Source organism: Benincasa hispida, chromosome 7 (assembly GCF_027475165.1).
Source record: "Benincasa hispida cultivar pf3 chromosome 7, pf3_genome.v1.1, whole genome shotgun sequence".
Taxonomy (NCBI): Eukaryota; Viridiplantae; Streptophyta; class Magnoliopsida; order Cucurbitales; family Cucurbitaceae; genus Benincasa; species Benincasa hispida.
In genome coordinates, this window is record NC_143484.1 from 54191895 (window position 1) to 54213283 (window position 21389).

The 21389-nt window shown below is 32.3% G+C and overlaps 3 protein-coding genes across 4 annotated transcripts; 2 read left to right on the forward strand and 1 right to left on the reverse strand.

Moving 5' to 3' along the window:
• Nucleotides 1-224: 224 nt before the first annotated feature.
• EMB93 (Mitochondrial transcription termination factor family protein) lies at nt 225-3702 on the forward strand. Of its 2 annotated transcripts, XM_039036979.2 has the most exons (3): nt 225-1303; nt 1783-1822; nt 2489-3702. In XM_039036979.2, the coding sequence occupies exon 1, from the start codon at nt 385-387 to the stop codon at nt 1300-1302; it is 918 nt and encodes a 305-aa protein (XP_038892907.1). In that variant the 5' UTR covers nt 225-384; the 3' UTR covers nt 1303; nt 1783-1822; nt 2489-3702. The 2 variants fall into 2 exon arrangements, with proteins under 2 accessions (XP_038892907.1, XP_038892906.1); XM_039036978.2 differs by lacking the exon at nt 1783-1822 and having other exon boundaries at nt 232-1303.
• Nucleotides 3703-8154: 4452 nt separating this feature from the next.
• On the forward strand, nt 8155-10896 carry LOC120081841 (uncharacterized). Its single transcript, XM_039037016.2, has 3 exons — nt 8155-9068; nt 9165-9623; nt 10431-10896. The coding sequence occupies exons 1-3, from the start codon at nt 8612-8614 to the stop codon at nt 10646-10648; spliced, it is 1134 nt and encodes a 377-aa protein (XP_038892944.1). The 5' UTR covers nt 8155-8611; the 3' UTR covers nt 10649-10896.
• A 3711-nt stretch (nt 10897-14607) lies between these two features.
• LOC120080758 (cyclic dof factor 1-like) lies at nt 14608-16714 on the reverse strand. The gene is made up of 2 exons (XM_039035380.2): nt 16290-16714; nt 14608-16060 (listed from the first exon to the last, which is right to left on the reverse strand). The coding sequence occupies exons 1-2, from the start codon at nt 16431-16433 to the stop codon at nt 14894-14896; spliced, it is 1311 nt and encodes a 436-aa protein (XP_038891308.1). The 5' UTR covers nt 16434-16714; the 3' UTR covers nt 14608-14893.
• Between the last annotated feature and the right edge of the window lie 4675 nt (nt 16715-21389).

The following is a 21389-nucleotide window of genomic DNA, read 5'->3' on the forward strand; positions in this document are numbered from 1 at the left end:
TTACGTTTTGTTTTGTTTTTCTTTTCTCTCTTTCTTTATCTCATGTGCACACTTACCTCAAATTCTCAAACATTTTTTTCTTTTGAAACAATCAAACTTTTGTATTTTGCTTCGTGCATAAAAATGATTTTAAATTTCAAAATTAAAAAAAAAAAAGATTTAAAAATGAATAATTTGAGTAATTATCAAATTGGAAGTTAGAAGGTGAATTATTTCGTTTGTAAAAGAATTAATTGGCGACTTTATTTAGGCTTGGATGGACATTTTGGAAATTTTCTTGATTTAATCGTAAAAGAATAGATTTTATACTATGATTAAAATAAAAAATTTGGTCCAATTTTGTGTTTCTTCTTCCTCCACTGGGAAAAAGCTTCGGTCTCTGAGATGATAAGCAGATTCCAACTTCCTCCACCATGCTTCCTCTTCCCTCGGTCCTCATTCCAAGCTCTTAAGCCTTTGAGAAACCCTAATTTCAGAAAACCTCGGTTCGCCCTTTCTCTCAATACCCAATTTTCCGACCACTCCGACGCCGGCCTCCTTTTCCGGGAGAAAATTCTCTACCTCGAGAATCACCTTAATGTCGATTTCCGGAAAGCCTTCCGGGAGAATCCCGATTCTCGCTCCGCCACTCTCTCCACCGTCAAATCCGTCGAGGTCTGTCTCTCCTCCATGGGACTCGAGCTCTCTGCAGTCGGCCGCGTTCTCGACATGTACCCCAAACTCCTCACCGCCAATCCCGACTATGATCTGTACCCCATCTTCGATTTCCTTCTTAATGAAGTTCAAATTCCGTTTCCCGACATTCGAAAATCCATAATTCGATGCCCTAGAATTCTCGTCTCCGACTTGGACCTTCAATTGCGACCTGCGTTGAAGTTCTTGCGCGACCTAGGTTTTGTTGGGTTGAACGCCATCACGTGCCAGACGACAATGCTACTGGTCTCGAGTGTTGAACGTACACTTTTGCCTAAGATTCAGTACCTTGAGAGCTTGGGCTTATCGCATGAGGATGTGGTTAATATGGTGTTGAGGTCTCCTGGGTTGTTGACTTATAGCATTCAGAATAATTTAGTTCGTAAAGTGAATTATTTCTTAGAAGACATGAAGGGTGATTTGTTGGAATTGAAAATTTTCCCGCAATATTTTTCCTTTAGTTTGGAGAGGAAGATTAAACCGCGTCATCGTTCATTGGTTCAACATGGATTGTCACTTCCTTTGTCGAAAATGCTGAAGGTTAGTGACGGGGAGTTCACAGCAAGGTTGATAGAAATGCGATTGCAGTCGTTGACGGCTGATCGTTGAAGTGAGTTGCTTTACAAAGTTTTGTAGTTTCTTTGGATGTGTGATCATTTAGGGAACTTCTTCTCTCTGTACATTCAGGCAAATCATTCCTTGTTTTTCCCTCCTTTGTGGGGTTGTTGGTTTCTTTAATGTGATAGAAAGTAATTTTAGAATCTTCAGTCTGTCATTAAAACCTCAAGCATCTCAATTGATTACGTTGTTCATATGCTAATTGTGAGTCTGGGAGAATTAAGAAGTGCATTGCTACTGTGAAAAACTATGAATTGTGGAAGATTATGACTTTGAGCAGTGCATTGCTATTAACTGTCTTGGAAAATATATCATATGTTAATTGTGGAAGATTATGACTTTGAGCAGTGCATTGCTACTGTGAAAAACTATGAATAATTATGGATAATATCTAGCCAAACAACTGATGAGTGGTGTAGTTATGGAGTTAACTTTCAAGTGATATTATTAAGCTCTGCTCATTTGCTGCAGGCAGATTATACTCAGTTCCTTTCTATGTGGATCCTGGAAGGTGAAGATTTGGTTGATTTCTATTTTGATTTTGGATTAAGGGATATCTGAAATCCATTAATGGGCAGTCGGTGGGGATTTTTTTATTGGTTGCTATGTATAAATTCTAATTGTGTTACACCTTATGATTCAAGATCTTGATTGATGGTGCAGCATCTTTATAATTTGTATTAACTGTCTAACTTCCAATGGATTGACTTCTATCATCCTATATTTTCATTGTTTTAACAGTTTTGAACATCTTTTAATCATGGGATAGACTTCGTATGCAGTACTTGAACTAAAGAGAACAGATAATACATAGCTGGAAGGACATGTGGTTCTTAATATTGTGCTAAAAACTGGAATCCTGGCAACTTGTTATTGAGATAAAAGTGATATTCTGTAGACAAGTTACACAATGCTTCACTTGCAATAACAAAATTACATGAATCTTTATACTCGGGTTTTTTCCCCCTCTCAAGTGTAGTTCAACATGTTTTGAATGGAAATTAATCAGGTGGTGATTATTAGTCAAGAAGAGAGGGTGAAATTTTTTTTTTCTGTTTTATTGTACTCGTACCCTGGAACTGGAATCCCCATCTGTCCCACACACACGTGCTGCTATGTGGAAATTCTGTAGGAACATGGCTGATGTTAGTTTATGTTATCTTTTTCCTTTGTGCAGGAACTGTGATGGAAATGATGCTACAGCTCGATCGACAAGACCAGGCATTCCACCACATTCATCTTTTAATGCAGGCCTTGACTATCTAAATTGGTTGGAGGGATTCACAAGATTGTTCCCATCTTGAGTGAGATCATCCGTCAGAATGTTTGCTATTTAAACAGAGAATACATAGAAGACAGACTCGAACGTTTCCACAGTTACCATTTGTTGATGCAATGCCGGCCCTGACTACTGTAATCTTTTGAGAAACTTGCAAGTTTGGCCCCCATTGCAAATGACTGCATCACATTTGGAAGATAGTGATCAAATTATGCTTGAACCCCTACCATCACTTGAATTTGATTTCCTATAGGATTTGTAAGAACACTCACCTGTATATTCTAATCCTTGGTCATTGTTTGAAACACTCATCAGAAAGAATATGTGGTTGGGTTTGCAAAAGGCTCAAACTTCAAGGAAGAAGAAAGGAAAGAATAGGGTGAACCCCCAAATCATATGATAATTTAAGGCAATGTGCATCTCTGCGCTTTTAATGCAGTCTACTGAGTCATCGATTGGACTTGAAATTGTATTTCTGGTGGAAGAAAAGTTAGCGTGAAAGCGAAACTAGATTTTGCCCCACCAAAGTTAGAAAACAATGAGAGATTTCATAATGCATGATGATTCATTTTCTTGTTGAAACATGAGCCGAAGGACACGGTTTCTTGCTGCAGAAATGCATCACTGTTGGCAGTCCAGATTCCAGGGTACGTTGTCCATTACATGACAAGTTTTTTGAAGGGCACAGTATGAGAGGCCTTTAGGGTCATCTCTGTTTCTCGGGACAGCAAATGCAAATGCAAATGCAAATACAAATGCAAATTTGGGTCATCAGTCGTCACCTCTGGACCCTTTACCTTCCTACAATCAATTTGCTCAGACACAGAAAAACAAGAGAGAGAGCATCTGTCCCATTCATTAATCATTCACCCTCGAGGATGGGATGAGTTTTGATTTGAAATTCATGGTCTTCATTTAATTCTCTCTCTCTCTCTCTCTCTCTCTACTTTAAACAGTATTTATATTATGGTTGGTTTCCTCTAAGACAGATCTGATTCAGAGGAAAACGAATGTTCTTTTGAAGTTGAGTTGGTTTCAATACTTACATGTGCTTAAGGAGACTTGATTTGATATGATTAATTTTAGGTTATACATTAGGGGTTGAAGTTGAAGTGATTTTTTAATTTCTGGTATAAGATATTATTGCAAATACTAGCTCCAGATGGAGGTATAGGCCAAAGAGAATTCATAGACAGCGAAATTATCTGTTATGAGACAGCAATTTCAGAATCCACATGTTATGAATTTATGGTTGCGTCTTGTGTGAAGGAATTTTTGTTTGTCCTTGTGCTTTACGACAATTTTACCTGACCAATATGCTTCAATCTTCATGTCCACCTTAAAATCAAAATTATCAATCTTTTCACATTGTTTCATTTCATCTTCTCTCTCTCCTCTTTCCTTCACAGATCATACAACATGTTGGAATTATAAAGAAGCATCATGGGATTTTATTATTATTATTATTATTTTTAATCTTGGTTTGTTCCTCTCAATTACTTTTAACATAGAAACATAGAAAAGTGAAAGATCTTTTTAAATGATATGTTTTATATATTGGTATTTGCAAATCCCAACATAAAGATTCATTCATCATCTTTGTTTGTTCTCTGCATTGAAGGGTACCCGTCGCCATTACCTTTAACTTCCATTCCGTATCCTTCCAAGGGAGCAAACCCAACAGAATCTTTCGGCTCAGCCCTACCATTTATATTGTGGGCCATTTCTTACCATATTCTTTTATTACATACTCCTTATTCTCAGGCTCCTATCTACCCTTTGCTCCTTTGCTGCCCATTTAGGGTTGAAGAAGGTTAGTTGGCAGGGCCAAAATATAATGGAGTTTCCCTCTTTCTCTATCTCGCTAGAAGCCAAAAACAACAGTTGGGTTTTGTTCTTTCAACATTACATAATTATGTATTATAAACCAATTATTTACAGTAATATTACTTCTGAGATAACCCAGTTTGATTTATACGTAATAACCTTTTTTGTATCATTTGATCTCCAATCAAAGTTCATGAAAATTCCAAAACTTTCTTTCACTACCTGCAAAGTTATAAGATTTGTCTGATGGGCTTGGGTTCTTGCTTTTAATCATGAAAAAGAAACAGGGAGGAACAGAATGAAGAGGACAAAGAGTTTGCACAAGTGTATGAGAAGAGGATCCTAAGTTTGCTTGTTCAGGTAAGCTGTCAAATATCATAATAATTCTGCTATTAGGAAGCAGTCAGGGGCTCAGTTCTGTAGGGCAAGAAATGCCGCACGTGGGATTGACAGAAGAAAGAAACAAATTCAAAAAATTTAATTTAAACCCCTCAAAAAAATTAATAACCCTTTTTTTTTTTTGGGAGATGACCAGACCAGAAAGGAAGAAGTTAACAAAGGGGGGAAATTTAGGCGTTGAGCAATACTGTTACACACAGTTTTACTTTTCAACGTTAACCCTCATCTTCTGCTTCCTATATATATTGTCCTTTGTCTGAATACACTAACCTTTTCAAAATTATTGTCACTTTTTCCAAATTTATTGCATTAATCAATGCTAAACTTGTGTGTTTATCTCATTATACATCCCTCTACTTGTTTTTTTATGGTTCTTCCTTTTGGCTTTTTTTTTATACAGTGAAGAGTAAACTCATCCTAATCTTATGTAGCATAATTTCTACCGAAATCATAAACACAAATTGATGAATCTTTAATAGATTCCAAAACAAAGTGTACTCGTAGTTATATCATCTCATTAAAGAGGGAGTACTTTATAACAAATTCAATGAAATGGGTTTGCTTCTTTACTTCCTTGTACTAAAGATACTAGATCAAAATTTCCTCTTTTCTTTCTCTTGGCTTGTTACCAAATAGAACCAAACTGTGAACGCAAGAAGAGTAAAGGGATTTTTTGATGATCCTAAAAGAAGGAAGGTTGAAAATTACCTAAATGGGGATTTGATTTTTGTATAAAGCCAAATGAAGTATATGTATTCAGAGGTAGATAGAGAAGGAAGATTAGATTCGTAGATGGTTTTGGAAGGAAGTTGAAATGAAGGGTGCTATCAGTTTGAGATCTTTGGCTCAGAAATATGATAACTCATTAATGGAGATAGTGTCCTGTTTGGTTGGTGGCTGTTGTTCAAAGCTATCTTTCTTGACCCATTACTGTTCACCCCATTGTCACAGTTGATAGTACATTCCTGATACACTGTGCCAAACAATGAATTGAATGAAACGTCTGAATTTGGGATTCCCAATGAGATAAAAAAATGAATGTGGAGGGAAAAAAAAAAAAAAAAAAAAAAAAAAACTTCACCCTCTCTAATTTCAGTTTCAAAGTTTGTTTTGTTTCAGCACTGTTGAAGATGTAAGCCCTAAACTGTTCATGTGGTTTTGCAATCCAAGTACATTCCTTAAGGTGAAAAAATCTCTACCCTTTTATTTTTATTTTATTTTTAATTATTTTTTTTACTGGCTTTCTAGTTAAAGCCCCTCTTTAACTTCTTTTCTCTTAAAAGGACAGATATAGTATGAACAATATCATGAAACTTTCTTTATCCACCCATGTGTTAAAATTTCTATTGAATGTTGAAGATATATATCCCCAACCCAACAAACATGATAAGAATTGAAAAGAAAAAGATAAAAGTATCACTAGAATTCAAAAGCTTGAGCATGTATTAATGTTCTAGTTACTGGATTGAATTAACAATATTTTATTTTGATACCATGTTAAATTTTTCACCGTTTACTTAATGATGATTACCGTATAGTCTTTTAAACAAAAATCTCTAATCTTCCAAACCCACTTGAGAATTTGCTTGAGAAAGTGATAAAAGAGGTTAGAGTTACCATTCTTTTTTGGTGAAAAGCCAAGGCAGGGAATGGAGATGGGAGAGATATAGAAAGGAGTTTATTGGGACTGTTGAAATTTGTTGATAAAAAGGCAAAGGGAGGGTTTGTTGGGTCAACCTCAGTTGGTTAAGGGCAGCTATTTCCAAATATAAAAAGAGAAAACAAATAAACAAAAGTTTTGAAAATTTTATATGTTATTAGATGAGTGTGATTGACAATATATCTCAGCAGGCAGCAGGCAGCAGCCAGGACAGGCCTTCTCTGTATTTCTAATAACTAAGGTGTCAAACTCAAAAATCTCTCTTTCTATCTCTTTCTTTGTTGTATTTGTTGTGTTCTGAAAGCTGAAATCTGCATTGAAATGAAAGGTGTCAAAGCACTGGAAGCTGGAAACAGAAAACAACCCATCATTTTTATTGCAAATTGAAGAAAGGGACAGCCACTTCACAAACCAAAACCAAACCACACTTTTAACTTCATACTAAAAAATTTCTGAATTTGAGGTTCATCAAAACTCATACTGTTGCCTTTTAAAATTTGATTTCTCCAAGGTTTAGTGATGGTGATAGAAATGGCTTTAACATCTTGGGACCTAGTAGGTCATTGGTTGAAATTTCTTAATTTAAATGAAGGTTCAATGATATGAAGTAAATGTTTGAATATTTGATGAGTATATTGATGCCTTTAACCTATTAACTATATACTTCTATCTCATTTAAATCAGGGTTTAAGATATAACACCTTTTTATGAAAAGTAAGAATCAAGTTTAGGAGATTCTAATATGACATTTAAAGTATAAGAACCAATTAAAAGATTAATTAAAAATATAATGTGACTAAATTAGTTAAAAGATGCAAATAGACAAACAAGGTTCTATTCTTATATGGTGTAACAAGTTACCTTTTGAATAAAAAAATGCATTTTAAGAAGCGTTTAATAAAATTAATCATGTGACGTTTTTACTCAACACCAAAATAAATCTTTGTTAAGAAACTGTTTTTAAGAGTATAAAATATATCTTACACGCTAACTTAAACGTAATTAAACTTGGTTTGGTACTGAAAGAATAGAGATTTAAATGCTAAACTCACCATAAGATGAAGTTAAAATAAAAAAGAATTACACGTTCTAAATAGAGAAACCCTTTCCCCACCTCCACAAGTTTTATATACTAGTTCCATTTTAATTTTATTATCTGATTTCTAACAGTTCTGAAAGTATTGGGATTGGTAAGAAAAAAAAAAAGATGCATAAGATTTGTTTGGTTTGATTTCCCCACTGACTTTTTCAGAGGTTCATAAATAGAGAGAGGTCCGTACGTTTTTCCTCCTTAAATCTTTTTATGTTAATTCTTCTACTTCTCAGTCTCCTCCATATTTGAGGCTAACTTGGACCTATCAATTTCCCTTATATTTTCTATAATAAGGATTATGAAACCGATAGATAAAGAAAGCAAGAAAACATAAATAATAAAGATTGATATAGAGGTTTACGTAGTTTACTAATAATATGTTAATTATGTTTATGAGAAAAAGAAAAGAGCATGTTTATTAACTGAGAGCAATATCAAATACTATATATTTCAAATGCACTAACGATGAGATTTACATTATATAACGGATTCAAAGCCTTCCAAACAAGCCTGGAAGTAGTTAAACTATATTTTTTCATTTTTTTAATAGTCTCAAGTTTATAATAATATGAAAAATGAGAGGGATTGAGTCCAAATAGAAAACCAAAAGGAAGGGCAAATAAATCCAAACTTGTTAGCTAAAAAGGGTCAGCCACACAGCAAATGCTCATGTTGCATTCTTCTCTTTGAGTCAGTTTGAAAAGAACACTTAACTGTTACTGTTTACCCTCCTCTAAGTTTTCCCTTTCTTTCGTACACTGCAATATTCGATTTCTTTCCCAACCCAATCCTCTAAGTTTATTCAATTATTTCCCATCCTTAATTCTTTCTTACCCTTCTTTCTATTTGTAGTCCCACATTTTTTCCCATCTCTCTTCCACCTTTTTTCTCTAATATTCTGCCTTTTCTTGGAGATGACCTTCAAACAGTCCAACTTTTTGTCATCATCAGCATCTCCATTCCAAATCTTTAGCCTATAAATCACAACCCCATTTAGTGAAAACAAAGAAAAATGCTATGTTTCCTTTGAAAAAAGCTACTAATGAGGATGTTTGTTGATGAAGATGAAGAAAGTTTGAATCTTGATCTCAACTCTGCAGCAGCAATTGTTTCTTCTTCTTCTTCTTCTTCTTCTTCTTCTTCATCTTCTCAAGAGAGTTGTGAGAATGAGAGAGGTTTTTGGAACTTCCCACTTTCTTGTGAGTCTATGATGACTAGAAGCTCAGAGACTGATGTTGGGAATAATAATAATTATAACAATAATGGAGCTTCTGATTTCAGTGATGGATTTGTTGAAAATATCAATGAATCCTTGAATCAAAATAATGCTGCTAACCCAACTTCTTGTTCCAATAATACCCCCAGTACTGGAGCTCAGTCTAGACTCTGTGCTAGAGGCCATTGGAGGCCTGCAGAGGACACCAAATTGAGAGAGCTCGTGGCTCTTTATGGCCCTCAAAATTGGAACCTCATAGCAGAAAAGCTAGAAGGAAGATCTGGTAAGACGGCCACAATTTTATTACATGTTCTTTGGTGTGTTAATCAGTTGAGTCATGTTTAAATCTGACAGGTTTAATTAAATGTTTTAACTGAAGGTAAGAGTTGCAGATTGAGATGGTTTAATCAGTTGGATCCAAGGATAAATAGAAGGGCATTTAGTGAAGAAGAAGAGGAGAGGCTAATGCAAGCTCATAGAATATATGGAAACAAATGGGCAATGATTGCAAGGCTATTTCCAGGGAGGACTGATAATGCAGTGAAGAATCATTGGCATGTTATAATGGCAAGGAAATATAGAGAGCAGTCTCGTTGTTACAGAAGGAGGAAGCTGAGTCAATCTGTTTACAGAAAAATGGAGCAAGATTTGAGTTTCCTTAATCTTCCCAAAGATAATCATGAAACAGCACCACCAACAACTTCTTGTTCTTCTTTTGGAAACTTTGAGGGTTGTGTTGATTATGGATTTTTAAACCAAATGTCAAGTAACTACAACAGCATCAACCATCCTTACTTCTCCTCATGTGCTCATCTTTCAACTCTTAATGTTCTTCCAGGTTATATTTTATCTTTTTCTTAAACCTCACCTTTTTTTTCCTTAAATTTCTTGCTTTTTTTTTTTTTTTAATGTACTTTTTATCAATTTTTTAAAAGTCAATTAACTTTTGAAAATTAAAAAAAAGAGTTTTTAACATTTGCTTTTTTATTTTGGAATTTGATGAGAGAATTCGAGTTTTTTTTACTTAATTTTTTTTTAAAAAGAATAAAATTAGATCTATATTTATCGTACCTTAACTGCATAATTTTTTTTGGTTGATGAATGATTCAATCTTCCCTTCTTTTCTAATTATTATTGAGAATTACTTTGTTGAGTTTTGTTCTACCTTTTTCAAAGTCTCGTTATTAGGTGGTTGAAATACATACAAATTATTATGATCTCATTTGATAATAATTTTATTTTTAATTTTTTGTTTTTGAAGTATATGCTTATTTTTTTTAATTGTCTAATCTTGGTCTTCATTTTTATTTAGAAAATACTTGAATTTCTAATCAAATTCTTAATTTTTTAATCTTAGTTTTGTTTGCTGAACATTAGTTAAAAGTGGATAACAAAAAATAAAAATTTATAAGTTAAAGTCATGTTTATAAGCTTAAGTTCAAAAATAAAATGATGATCAAACCACAACCTAAATTAACTTGATGTACAGATCTTAGTTCCTATTAAACAAGAAGAAATATGAGAAAATAGAAGTAAATGATGATGAAATATATAAAAAATAATGCATTAATATTGAGTGATGTACTTTTGACAAAATGAGAAGCGTAAATTCATTAACGTATGAATTGGGCGTCGTGGTGTGCAGATCCCAAGAGCAGATTTTGGAATGGAACAACCAATAATGGGTTTGTAGTACCACAAAGCCACCACCAGTATGAGGCGTATAACACTGCGGCGCCACCGTCAAACGACGGCGTTGGGGGCTCACATGCGGCCAGTGGTGGATCTTCATCGGTAACGGCGGAGGCAAGAAAACAATCACCAAGATTTATCGACTTTCTTGGGGTCGGAGCCACCACATGAAAGTATGACGTGGAATTTTCGATTTGAGTTTTTATAGCCCAAATTTTTAAGACAATGGATTAGAGAGGTAACTGAGAATCGTACAGAGTGGTGACAGTGAAATTTGAGTGGTGGAACATATGTTCATATTATTATTATTATTGGTCACATGATAGACTAAATGTAATCCTAAATATTATTCTTGTGTTTTGTTCTTGTTCTTTGCTTTTATTAAAGGTTACTTACTTTGTCATCCTATGTTTCCTCGACGTGTGCTGTTTTTATGCCTATTGACTCAAGAAACTTCTTGTAATCAGTTGCACATCTTCTAGATGCCAAACCTTAGCCAAACTAGTGATTTGAAACTTTAAATTTTGGGGTTTAATTAAAATAAAGGTTAAAATATTTTAGGAAGTTAAATATATCACATCATAAATATAAGGGTTATTCATTATTCAAATCAACCACCATTCCTTCCTCCTATTAAAAAATAATAATAATAAAAATCCTTAATTAGATTAACCATTGTTTTCTTAGTAAGGATTAATTGTTTTCTTAGTAAAGATAGGAATGTAAATGCCAATGAGCATAACTTAATTATCATTAAGTATAAATTATCAATTTTGAAGTTAGAAGTTAGTTCTCTCCACATTATATATTGTCTGAAAAGGATAAGGATGTTATCGATACTCCAATTATTATGAAAGTTACTGGTGTGTGTCTTTAATTTGAGTTATGTTTAGGGTTGGAGTTATTTATTTTTTTTTTTTTTTAATGCAAACATATGAAGGTGTGGTTGGCAGTGTACATTGATGCATGTTCATTGTACAAAGTACTTTTTCTCTCAAATTAGCGCTCGTTCTTCATGGATCCAAAAATATACCCGTGAATAAGATTTATTCATCATATAGTTTTTTGCTTATAGAGATTTTATTTCATATTATAAGTTGTATCTAAACCATTGATTGTCCCAGTATATGAGATGTTAATACTACTTGATCTTCATGAGCTATTGTAAAATTAGAAATTCGAGCCAGTTACGAAATGTCACGTTATTTTTAATTAATGAAAAAACTATATGTTATCAAAATTGATGCAAATTATAAATTGATAGATGTCTCAAATTGAATATAAGGACAAAAAACGAAAAATTCTAAACAAGGACACTTATATCTTCATCATAACTATTTGATTAAGTTGTTGGAATGACCCACAATTACCAAGGCCCATGGCCCATAACAAGTTCACACTTGAGAGAATTTCTTGTCCTACATCAAAAGTTTAAGAGCATAAATATGAGAGCTCTAAAAAAAACTTGTAAAAGTGACTAGAGTGATAGTTAAAGCTCTTCTCTTACACACACATTATAATTGTCTGGTCAAATAGGTGAGGTTTGGGTAACTACACTTGTGCGAAAAAGAGAGACATTTATTTATTTTTCTTTTTATTTTTTAACTCTGGAGAGCAATCGACATAAACGATTCACATCGAGATCGTGCCAAAATTTCTTTAAGGAAGTGGATTTCGAATTTCCATGACACAACGCTTTAGATCCGAATTAGACGATAAATAACAAAAGTGAGTCTAGCAAGATCGGATTAAGCCATATAGGAATTAGGTTGAAGATCAAATAAAGCCAAAAAGTTGAATAAATGAAAATTTGACTCAAGGTCCAAACTCAAATGATTAGAGCTTATACCAACAAAGTACAAGCTCAAAGGGCCAAACTCAAAGCTAATTAACCCAAGTCTACATAATGATCAGGAAGACTTCCTAAAGCTCTTGAAGATTAAAGACATTTGCTGCAAAACATAAAGACTTTAACCTCGAGACCAAGTCCTTTTCATTCCCTCACATGAAACACACTTCAAAAGAAAGAATATCATAAAATCAAACATCAGAGAGTGTGCACTTATACAGAAATCAAAGTTTATTCACACAAATCAATTTTTTTTTTCTTTTTTTTGTCAAATATGTTGTGAACAACAATGTTTAGACTAGTACTAGTATATCTTATTTTATCATCGATATAGTTAGTTCAATGTATCCCATTTTTTCTTTAAAAAAAAAACTAGACTTTTAGTGGTATTTTTGTCATCAAACCTAAATTTTCTTCCATTGCACTTGTTTCGTTTAAAGTATTAGTTGATTGATTAAAATATCTTCCATTCTTGTAAGACGTAGTAAATTCAAACCTATTTCAGTAGTATCAACAAAATTATTTCTTGGGAGAGAACCCAACTTTGGAAATTGGCCCAAGAAGCAATGGTTTTGGGTTCAGTCAAATAATTTTTATGGATAGGGAAATGAGAATTTGGGAAGCTGGGCTGAGCCCAATCTCTCTACATTTGAGGATGAGCATAAATATATGTGTATATTAAATATATATCATGTATATATATGACAAACCCCCAAGTGGTGGCTCTTTAAGTGTCCACTAGAAGGGGACACATCAAATTCACAAGTTGTTCCATCTTTTTCCAATCTTCCTTTTTGGGTGGAATGTAAAGTTGCTTTCACTTTTCTTAACTTTGCTTCCAAGTCACTTTCTCAAAAAAAAAAAAAAAAAAAAAAAAACCATGCATTATTTATCTATTTATTTATTTGCATTTCCACCATTTAATTTTTTTTTTTTTGTTGTCCACCATGGAGATTAATTCCTACACTCCCAAGCCTTCAAATTCCCCCATGCTCATGTGTCCATTTTTCAACATTAAAATCCAACCAGTCCTCAAACATATTGAACCTTCTCTTTAATATAATATACATTCACACACTATAACTTTTTTTTTTTTTTTTAATATCATAATTATCCTGACTCATATTTCCAATTTGATAACATATGATTAGTTTTAAGTTTGACAGCCAATTCCTACCATGATTTTGATTCCATCTCATAATCACTTTATTTTTGTTTCCCCATATGTTTGTTTAAAGCTAGTTTGGAGAACAGTTTACAGAGACATGCCCTTATCTTTTAGCAACATAAAAGCTGAATTATTATTATCAAACAACAACAATTTTTAGTAAAGAAATTGACATATCAAGTAAAGCTAATGATGTAAATACTGTGATAATAATATACATGAAAATAAAAACAAAAAATGGATAAAGGAAGGAAAAGAAGAGCAAAGGTGAAGAAGATGGGAACCATATGATAATGAATGTTATATGGCATCACATGCATTTGGGTCCCCTCTCCAATGGCAATGAATCTTAGTGTAGAAGAAGATGTGGTCTCTAACTGTCCATACCAAAACAACACAACCAAATATCAGAATAAAATTATGATTGACTCAATAGGTTCGACTAAAAGTAGTTAAGGACGTCATCAGAGTGCAACTAAAGTGTCATATTAGCTAGGCTGCTCCATGATTAAAAGTTATTGCTTGAGATTAAGCCTGTGTCAAAATGTCTTAAATATGTTATAATTAGCTTTCCGAATGACAATTCTTGGATTTGCACTGTATGTTTACCCTCTAACCCTACAGGTGCTTTTATAGTTTGTAATTTGATATTATCTCTAATAATAAATTGCTCTCTCGGCCTGTGGACGTAACCAACATATTGTTAGTAAACCAAGTAAATTCTCGATTATCTTTGTTTGTCAATTTGATAATTGCACACTGTCTGTGGATTGTTAACATACTGTTAGTGAACAATGTAAATCTCTGTGCCGAATTCTCTACTATCTATGTTGCTTTTTTTTGTTTGTTGATTTCATAATAGCATGAATGAATTACTGGATTACTATTTTAAGGGAGGCTTTCATGATTGTTCCTTTAAAAGGGAGACGGTTGAAAGAAGACAACCATGACTACATAAGATCTATGATAAAGTCCCTAACAAAAACAACAAGAACCAAACTAGGGAATTGGCTGCATCCATATCCAAATGTCTGCAACTTTTGGTTGTTTAATTTATATGAGAGTGAAATATAATATATATATATATATGAGATTGTAACACAGCCAAGAATCTAGCATCCATCAGGGCAGATGAAGTATATATCTCACTTGTAATAATAATGTACAAGAAAGCTCGACAAAAACAAATGCCCCAGCCTGCAAACATGGGGTTTCCACAAAAGTGGAGTCCTTGTGTTGGATGTCTGGTCCAGTTTTGTCTTCATTAAACTAACTGCTTCTACTCGAAAAATAACAATAATTTCCACTTCTAATTTTTGTTTTGGCTGTGGGATCTCAAACTCAGAGGTTAATTTAATTTAACGAACAACACAACAGTGCCATCGTTTTCACTCTAAAACTAAGCAATCTCACGGAATTTCAAAGCCCGAGAAAAAGCTGCTGGATTTGCCTGTAAAAGCGAGCAGCTTTCATTGTGGTTTTCTTGATCTTTTCCTTTTGCAGATTGTTGTAAAGAGACAAAAAGGCTACCGCCATTGATTGTAGTACTTGCACCAGCTTTTTCATTATTCTTAATCCCAAGTGTTGACCTGATGGTACTCTTTGCAGCTTCATTTGGATCATCCAATTTCATTGTCTTGGGAATCCAGAAACAGGTTTCTTCATAATTTTTCTGTTTAACAGTTTCTTCAGACTCTGAATTTGATGGGCTTTTAACCATATTCCCATCTCTTAAATGTTTCCCCAAAACAGAGGAATTAGTAAACGAATTTTGACCGTTGGGAATAATTACTGTCCAAGACGGCGGCGCTGTGCAGCCCCAGTACGGGAGTGCAGGGTAATACGACACCGGAAACGCCGGCGGGCAGAACGGCGGTGGTGCCATTGAAGAACAAGGCCATGAAAGCCCTGTAAATGATTGTAATTGAGGTGGAAAAGGAAAAACGTTTTTCACTGCTGATTGTTGTGAGGTTATTTTAGCTCCTTTCTCCGAGGAATTTGAAGCTGTAATTGAAGATTTACTCGAATGATCATCTCCGTTTTCTGTACTAATGAGAAACCCACTTGGGTTACAGTTCTGTGAATCGGAAATTGAAGAATCTGAGGCGAAAGTGAGAAAGGTTCCATTGTTCCCTAGAAATTGATGGCGGTGAATTCCACCGTCGGGAATTATTAACTGACGGAAATGTGACGATGAGGAGCTTTTGTTCTTTCGACGGCCGGCACCGACTGGAACGTTCCTCATGGTTCCACCGGCAGTCCAATATCTTTGGCAATTCTTGCAAAAATGACGAGGTTGATTGACATTGTAGTTGTTGAAGTAACAGAATTTGGTGTCCATGCTGTTACATCGAGGGCAAGGAAGAATTTTGTCTGGTTTTTTGGAGGTTTTGTTATCAGGGGAGATACTTGTTTCACTTTGTTCTTCATTTTTGGAAGCTTTTGGAGATGAAATTTCTCTTTCTTCTGATGGGTTCTCACTCACTCCTGATGTTGTTTGATCCGTGATTTGGTTTCCACTGCTATTCCCCTGTTTTTCTGATGCTAATTCTTCACATGAAGTTTCCTGTGGAAGAATGTTAAGAATCCAAAGCTTTAAAAACAGAGTAACAGAAGAATAAACACTATTTACCCAAAATTCGTTCGAATTTCGGATAGAAGAAAAGAAACCCAATCAAGTCTAGAACTTGACTGTTTAAAGTAAACGGAAAGAAAAACGAAAAAACCCATGTCCAATTCTGAAAAAAAGCAGAGACTCTGAAACCAAACAGAGTTAAGTGGTGGAAAATTCCTACCTTTTCGCCAGCTTTAGGCACAGTAGTTTCTGAAGAAAGAAATTTCGAATCAGAAGCCAAATCCAAATGGTTTAGTGGCAAAGCAATGGTCTTCCCAAACAACTTTAGGATTGGATCTCTAATTTCAACTTCAGCCATTTTCATTCTCGGATTTAAAAAAAGAAACCCGAGAATCTATCCTTGAATTCAAATCTCTGTTTTCCTCTGCTTTTTTAACGTTGAATCCAAGAGTCTTTTCCTGGGTTTTGCAGAGCAGAGAGAAAGAGAAAAATGGTTAAAGTATGAAATTGGAGAAGGAGGAGTTTAAGTTTAAGATGACAAGGTGGGACATTCCACGTCAGCAATGGGGGGGTGAGGGGAAGAAATTTTGTGAACCACAATTTTTCATGTGGCCATACATATCTTTATTATGCTGTTAGATTCCCCACATTGGTTAAAAAGATAGTGTTGTGCTGTTTCTTTCCTTTTTATTCCATGTCAGCATCGCCACGTTTCACACTCTTCTCAATTACTCGCCATTTTTCTACTTTCCCCCTTCGGTCAATTCCTCGGCCCCCTCGTTTACTTTTTTCTCTCCTACTAATTATCTGTTTTTTCTTATATTATATATAATTAATTTCTTTGGCATTCCTAGGTTTTAACGTTTCTTCATAATGAGTGGTTGATATGAAAAGTTGTGTTAATTTCTTGTTATGATTTGCGATGAATCTATTTTTCACTTGATTATTTATTTTTGCTTTATCAGTTTTTATTTTTTAAAATAATAAATGATCTTGATCAATTACTTTTTTTTAAAAAAAATAAGTATATTAAAACGAAAACATGAGTAAGATCCTCAATTAAAGTCGATGATACCCTATCCAAAAACCAATATGTTAGAGTGTAAATAAAATCTTACATTGCTTAGGAAAACAAATGATCATGGATATATAAGTGAGGACAATTATCTAAGCAAAGTCATAAAAGTTTATATTTAAAATGGATAGTATCATACCATTGTATAGATATGTGGAGTTTCGTTGTCCTCATTACAATCGTCCCAAAACTCTCTTTTAACCTCTGACCAAGTAAGAAGACATCTTTTATAAAAAGAAAACCTCACAACATTCATATGAGGGATGAGAAAAATAATATTTTTAGCAACATTCGACGTCTTGATAAAATAAGATAATCCTTAATCTCCAAAGAGTAATGTATCAAATAACTTATTTGTACCTATAATAGTAATTTTAATAATTTTATTAATTGAGGAAGAAAAATTATAGTTGAAAATAGAATGGATAGAGACTTCCATATTATTTCTAGACTTCTCAAACTATTACTTTTTTAAAAGCAAAAAGTACAAATATAAGTTGAATATTTTTTCTATCCTATTATTTGTTTTGGTGACATGGAGCCTCCAGGATGATGAAAATAAAGAAGAGACTGCAGTTTTTTTTTTTTTTTTTTTTTTTTTTTAAATAAATTTATTTATTAATTTTTAATTTTTTAATTATGAGATCAGTCGAGCATTCTAAATTTATAAAAGAAATGATATGGCAAATAGAACAAACAACACAACTACCACTTTACCACACTTAAAACTTCCCATCTAAGAAACACAAATATAGATACGGATACATGATACATATACGATACGATATAGTTATACATTAATTTCTAAAAAACTAAGATACAGATACGTTGAAAATACGTTATATATGTCTAATTAATTGCTATAATACTTATTTTAAGTTAGATTAAAATATATTCAAGAAAAGAGTGAAAACTTTAAAAAAAATCCAGTAACATTGAGTGATTATTGTTGAGCGACTAAAGTAGACGGTAGGAAAGAAGTAGAAGATGAAGATTGAAAATTGAAGTTGAGAATGACGAAGGTGTGAATCATGATTTAAATAGTGAGAGAGTAAGGAAGAATGAAGATTTAATTACATTTCGAGTTTTAATTTTTTTTTTTTATGTTTTATTATTTTTAATTTATTTTGATTTGGATTGCTCAATTTAAGTGGGCTTTTATGTTTGGAAGTGATTTCAAAATACTTGAAATCACTTTTGTCATTTTCAAAATCATCGTGAAACTTGTTTAATTATTTAAAACTAATTTTGATGATATGAAAATTGCATTTAAAAGTGTAAAATTTAAAACTAAATAAATTTTGAGTAATTAAAAGTGTGTTTTCAAGTGATTTTAAAAATGAAAAAAGTGCTTTTTGATAATTTTAAAATCATTCCTAAACATGCACTAAAATAAAATGAGTTATGAGTTGGACTTTTTAAATGGTTGAACTTAAATTTGGAAAAACAAAAAATTGACTCACGTATCTCCTTAATGTATTTGAAAGCAGAGCGTATCTGAAAATTTAAAATAAAAACAAAAAAAATCAGATACTTCAAATCACGTATCTAGACGTATCCATATTGTATCTATATCTGATATCGATTCTCTGCACAATTAGAAGTATCCATGCTTCCTAGCTCCTTATCAAGGAGGGGAATAACACTATCTGCTTTTCAAATTAAAAAGCATCTTTGAGAGGAGGTCAAAGTTGCAATAATATCATAAGTAAATTTGTTCTTCTCTAGAAGGATATGACAAAGTTGAAGTACACTATTAATAACGTTTCCATCCAAAAGAATATCCTTATTAAGAACCTCAATCTTTAACAGAAGAAAAATCATCCCTAATCAAAAGCTTGATATCTTCTGAGTCATCAGATACCACTTCAATAGAAGAATTTGTTACCAAACTACTCCTACTTGATGGCACATAAGTCCTTCAAAAGCACTTTCACTTACTTTTAACTTTTACTAAAAATTCATAAAGAGAAATGAAAAGAAAAAGGAAAGGTGGGGGGAGAATTAAAAGGAGAGATAACAACAATTGGGTGATTTGAAATGGGTTGCTTTTGGTTGAAAAGCCATCAAGTTTTGTGGGGTTTAATGCTTTTCAATGTGCATTTGGACAATGCATTGTACCACACTTCTCCCCTTCTAACTTACCCATATGTTAAAAAAATAATAATAATATTTTTATTTTATTTTCATATAATTTATCATCCACGTGTCGCCTTGGGATAAGCCGGTATTCTTGACATTGGCTGCCTCTTTTTTTCCTTCCCTAATTTCTGATTTTTTTTTTTCTTTTTTCTATTAAAAAAAGACTTCCTATATGAAATTTAAATGAAAATATCTGAATACATAATTGATATATCATTTTCATAAGGATGGGGGAAAACAATCTAAAATTTTTTTTGCTAGATTTTGACGTGAGATTTTTTTGTTTTAGAATTGAACCATCATATGGTTTGGTTAGCTTGATTTTCAAATTTACCAATTAAAAATTTTGTATGAATTATGTGCACCTCAAATATCTAGAGGGTTTTTGTTTTTTTGTTTTTTTGTTTTTTAAAGGTAGAGTTACAAGCTTTGTCGGGTATTGAGTTACATAAAATTTGGCTTTGTTCTATTCCAATTACTTAGGTTTAGTTTGATAACGATTTCATTTTTTATTTTTTGAAAAATAAACTTATATTCTCTCATTTTATTACAATAATTTACATCTTTTTTAGGTACAAGAGTTGAAATCCTAACCAAATTCTAAAAATACAAAAACAAAATTTTTAAAAACTTTTTTTTTTTAATTTTCAAAATTTGACTTGGTTTTTAAAAGGTAAAAAGTAGATTGCAAAGTAAGAAAGTTAGAGGTAGGCTTAATTTTTAAAAATTAATAATAAAAAACCAAATGAATACCAAATAGGGTCTAAGATTACTTTTGAAAACGATTTCCTTTTAAAATTTTTGTATTTAAAAACTTATATTTGTTTCCTCTCATTGTTCTTTCTTTCTTTCTTTTTTTTTTCTATGGTTTTCAAATTTTAAAAGAAAATGTGAATTCTTAATGAAATTTCAAAAAAAAAAAAAAAAAGTTAAAAACAATTTTTTTAATAAGTTTTCAAAATTTGGGATTTTTTGGGTTTTTTTTTAAAGCATTGAGAGTGGAATTACCAAATAAAGAAACTTAAATGTGAATATAGTATTTATAAACATAATTTTAAAAAAAAGATCGAAACCCAAATGATTATCAAACATAATAAAATTATTTGATCTTTTAACTTAATTACACCGAGAGGAAAAAAAATTTCCTCAATGTTTTCTTTAACGAAAACTTGTGGTGATAAATTATAAAATTCTAAATTTCCATCTATTTTCTTAGCTTTCTAATTAACAATGATATCCAAAGTTTGAACATGAACTTCCTACTTTAATATCTTTCAATTAAAAACAAAACATGACAATATATGTTAATAAATGAAAATGGAGGAAATTATCTTTTAAAGGATTTCAATTCTTGGGACACCTTAATTATGAAAACACAAAGTCAATTAGAGTGCACTTTGTTTGTGAAAGTCTTTGATGTGATATTTACATTCAAGTGACAGATTGACCTTTTCTACCATATCTTTTTCAAACATCAAATGAAGACACCAAATTTTGTAGTTTACATTTCATATTTGGTTTAAGCAATCCATTCTTATTAAGATATTTTCTTCCATTATTCAAATAATTTTTAATAGGACAAGATAATATATATATTTTTCTAAGTAACAAAACAATACACTTTTATTTATTAATTCTATTTTTAGTTCAACAACATGTGAAGTGAAAAGATTCAAATTTCAACCATCTTAATCATTGATATATGTCTTAACTAATTGAACCATACTCAAATTGACTAATAAACTTTATTTATCGACTTGTATACATGCTTTGTTAAATTATAATAAGAAATGTATTATAAGTCATATTTGAATTTATGAAATATTATTTCTTACATTGAAAATGTTGGTATTTATAATTAGGTTAAAACGTCTTAAAAAAAATATTTATTTTTTTATCTCTAAACTTTCAAAATTATTAACTTGTGATTGGAAAATACGATTTTGAATATGTATTAATCATTAATATGTGTTAGACATGTGAACATGTAGTATGCATTAGAGCCACGTAAATATTATTGAATTGTGTATGTTGAGGGATGAAATTTAAGGTAGAAGACCAATGATAAAGACAAAAATTGTTATATTTTTTAATTCAATTATT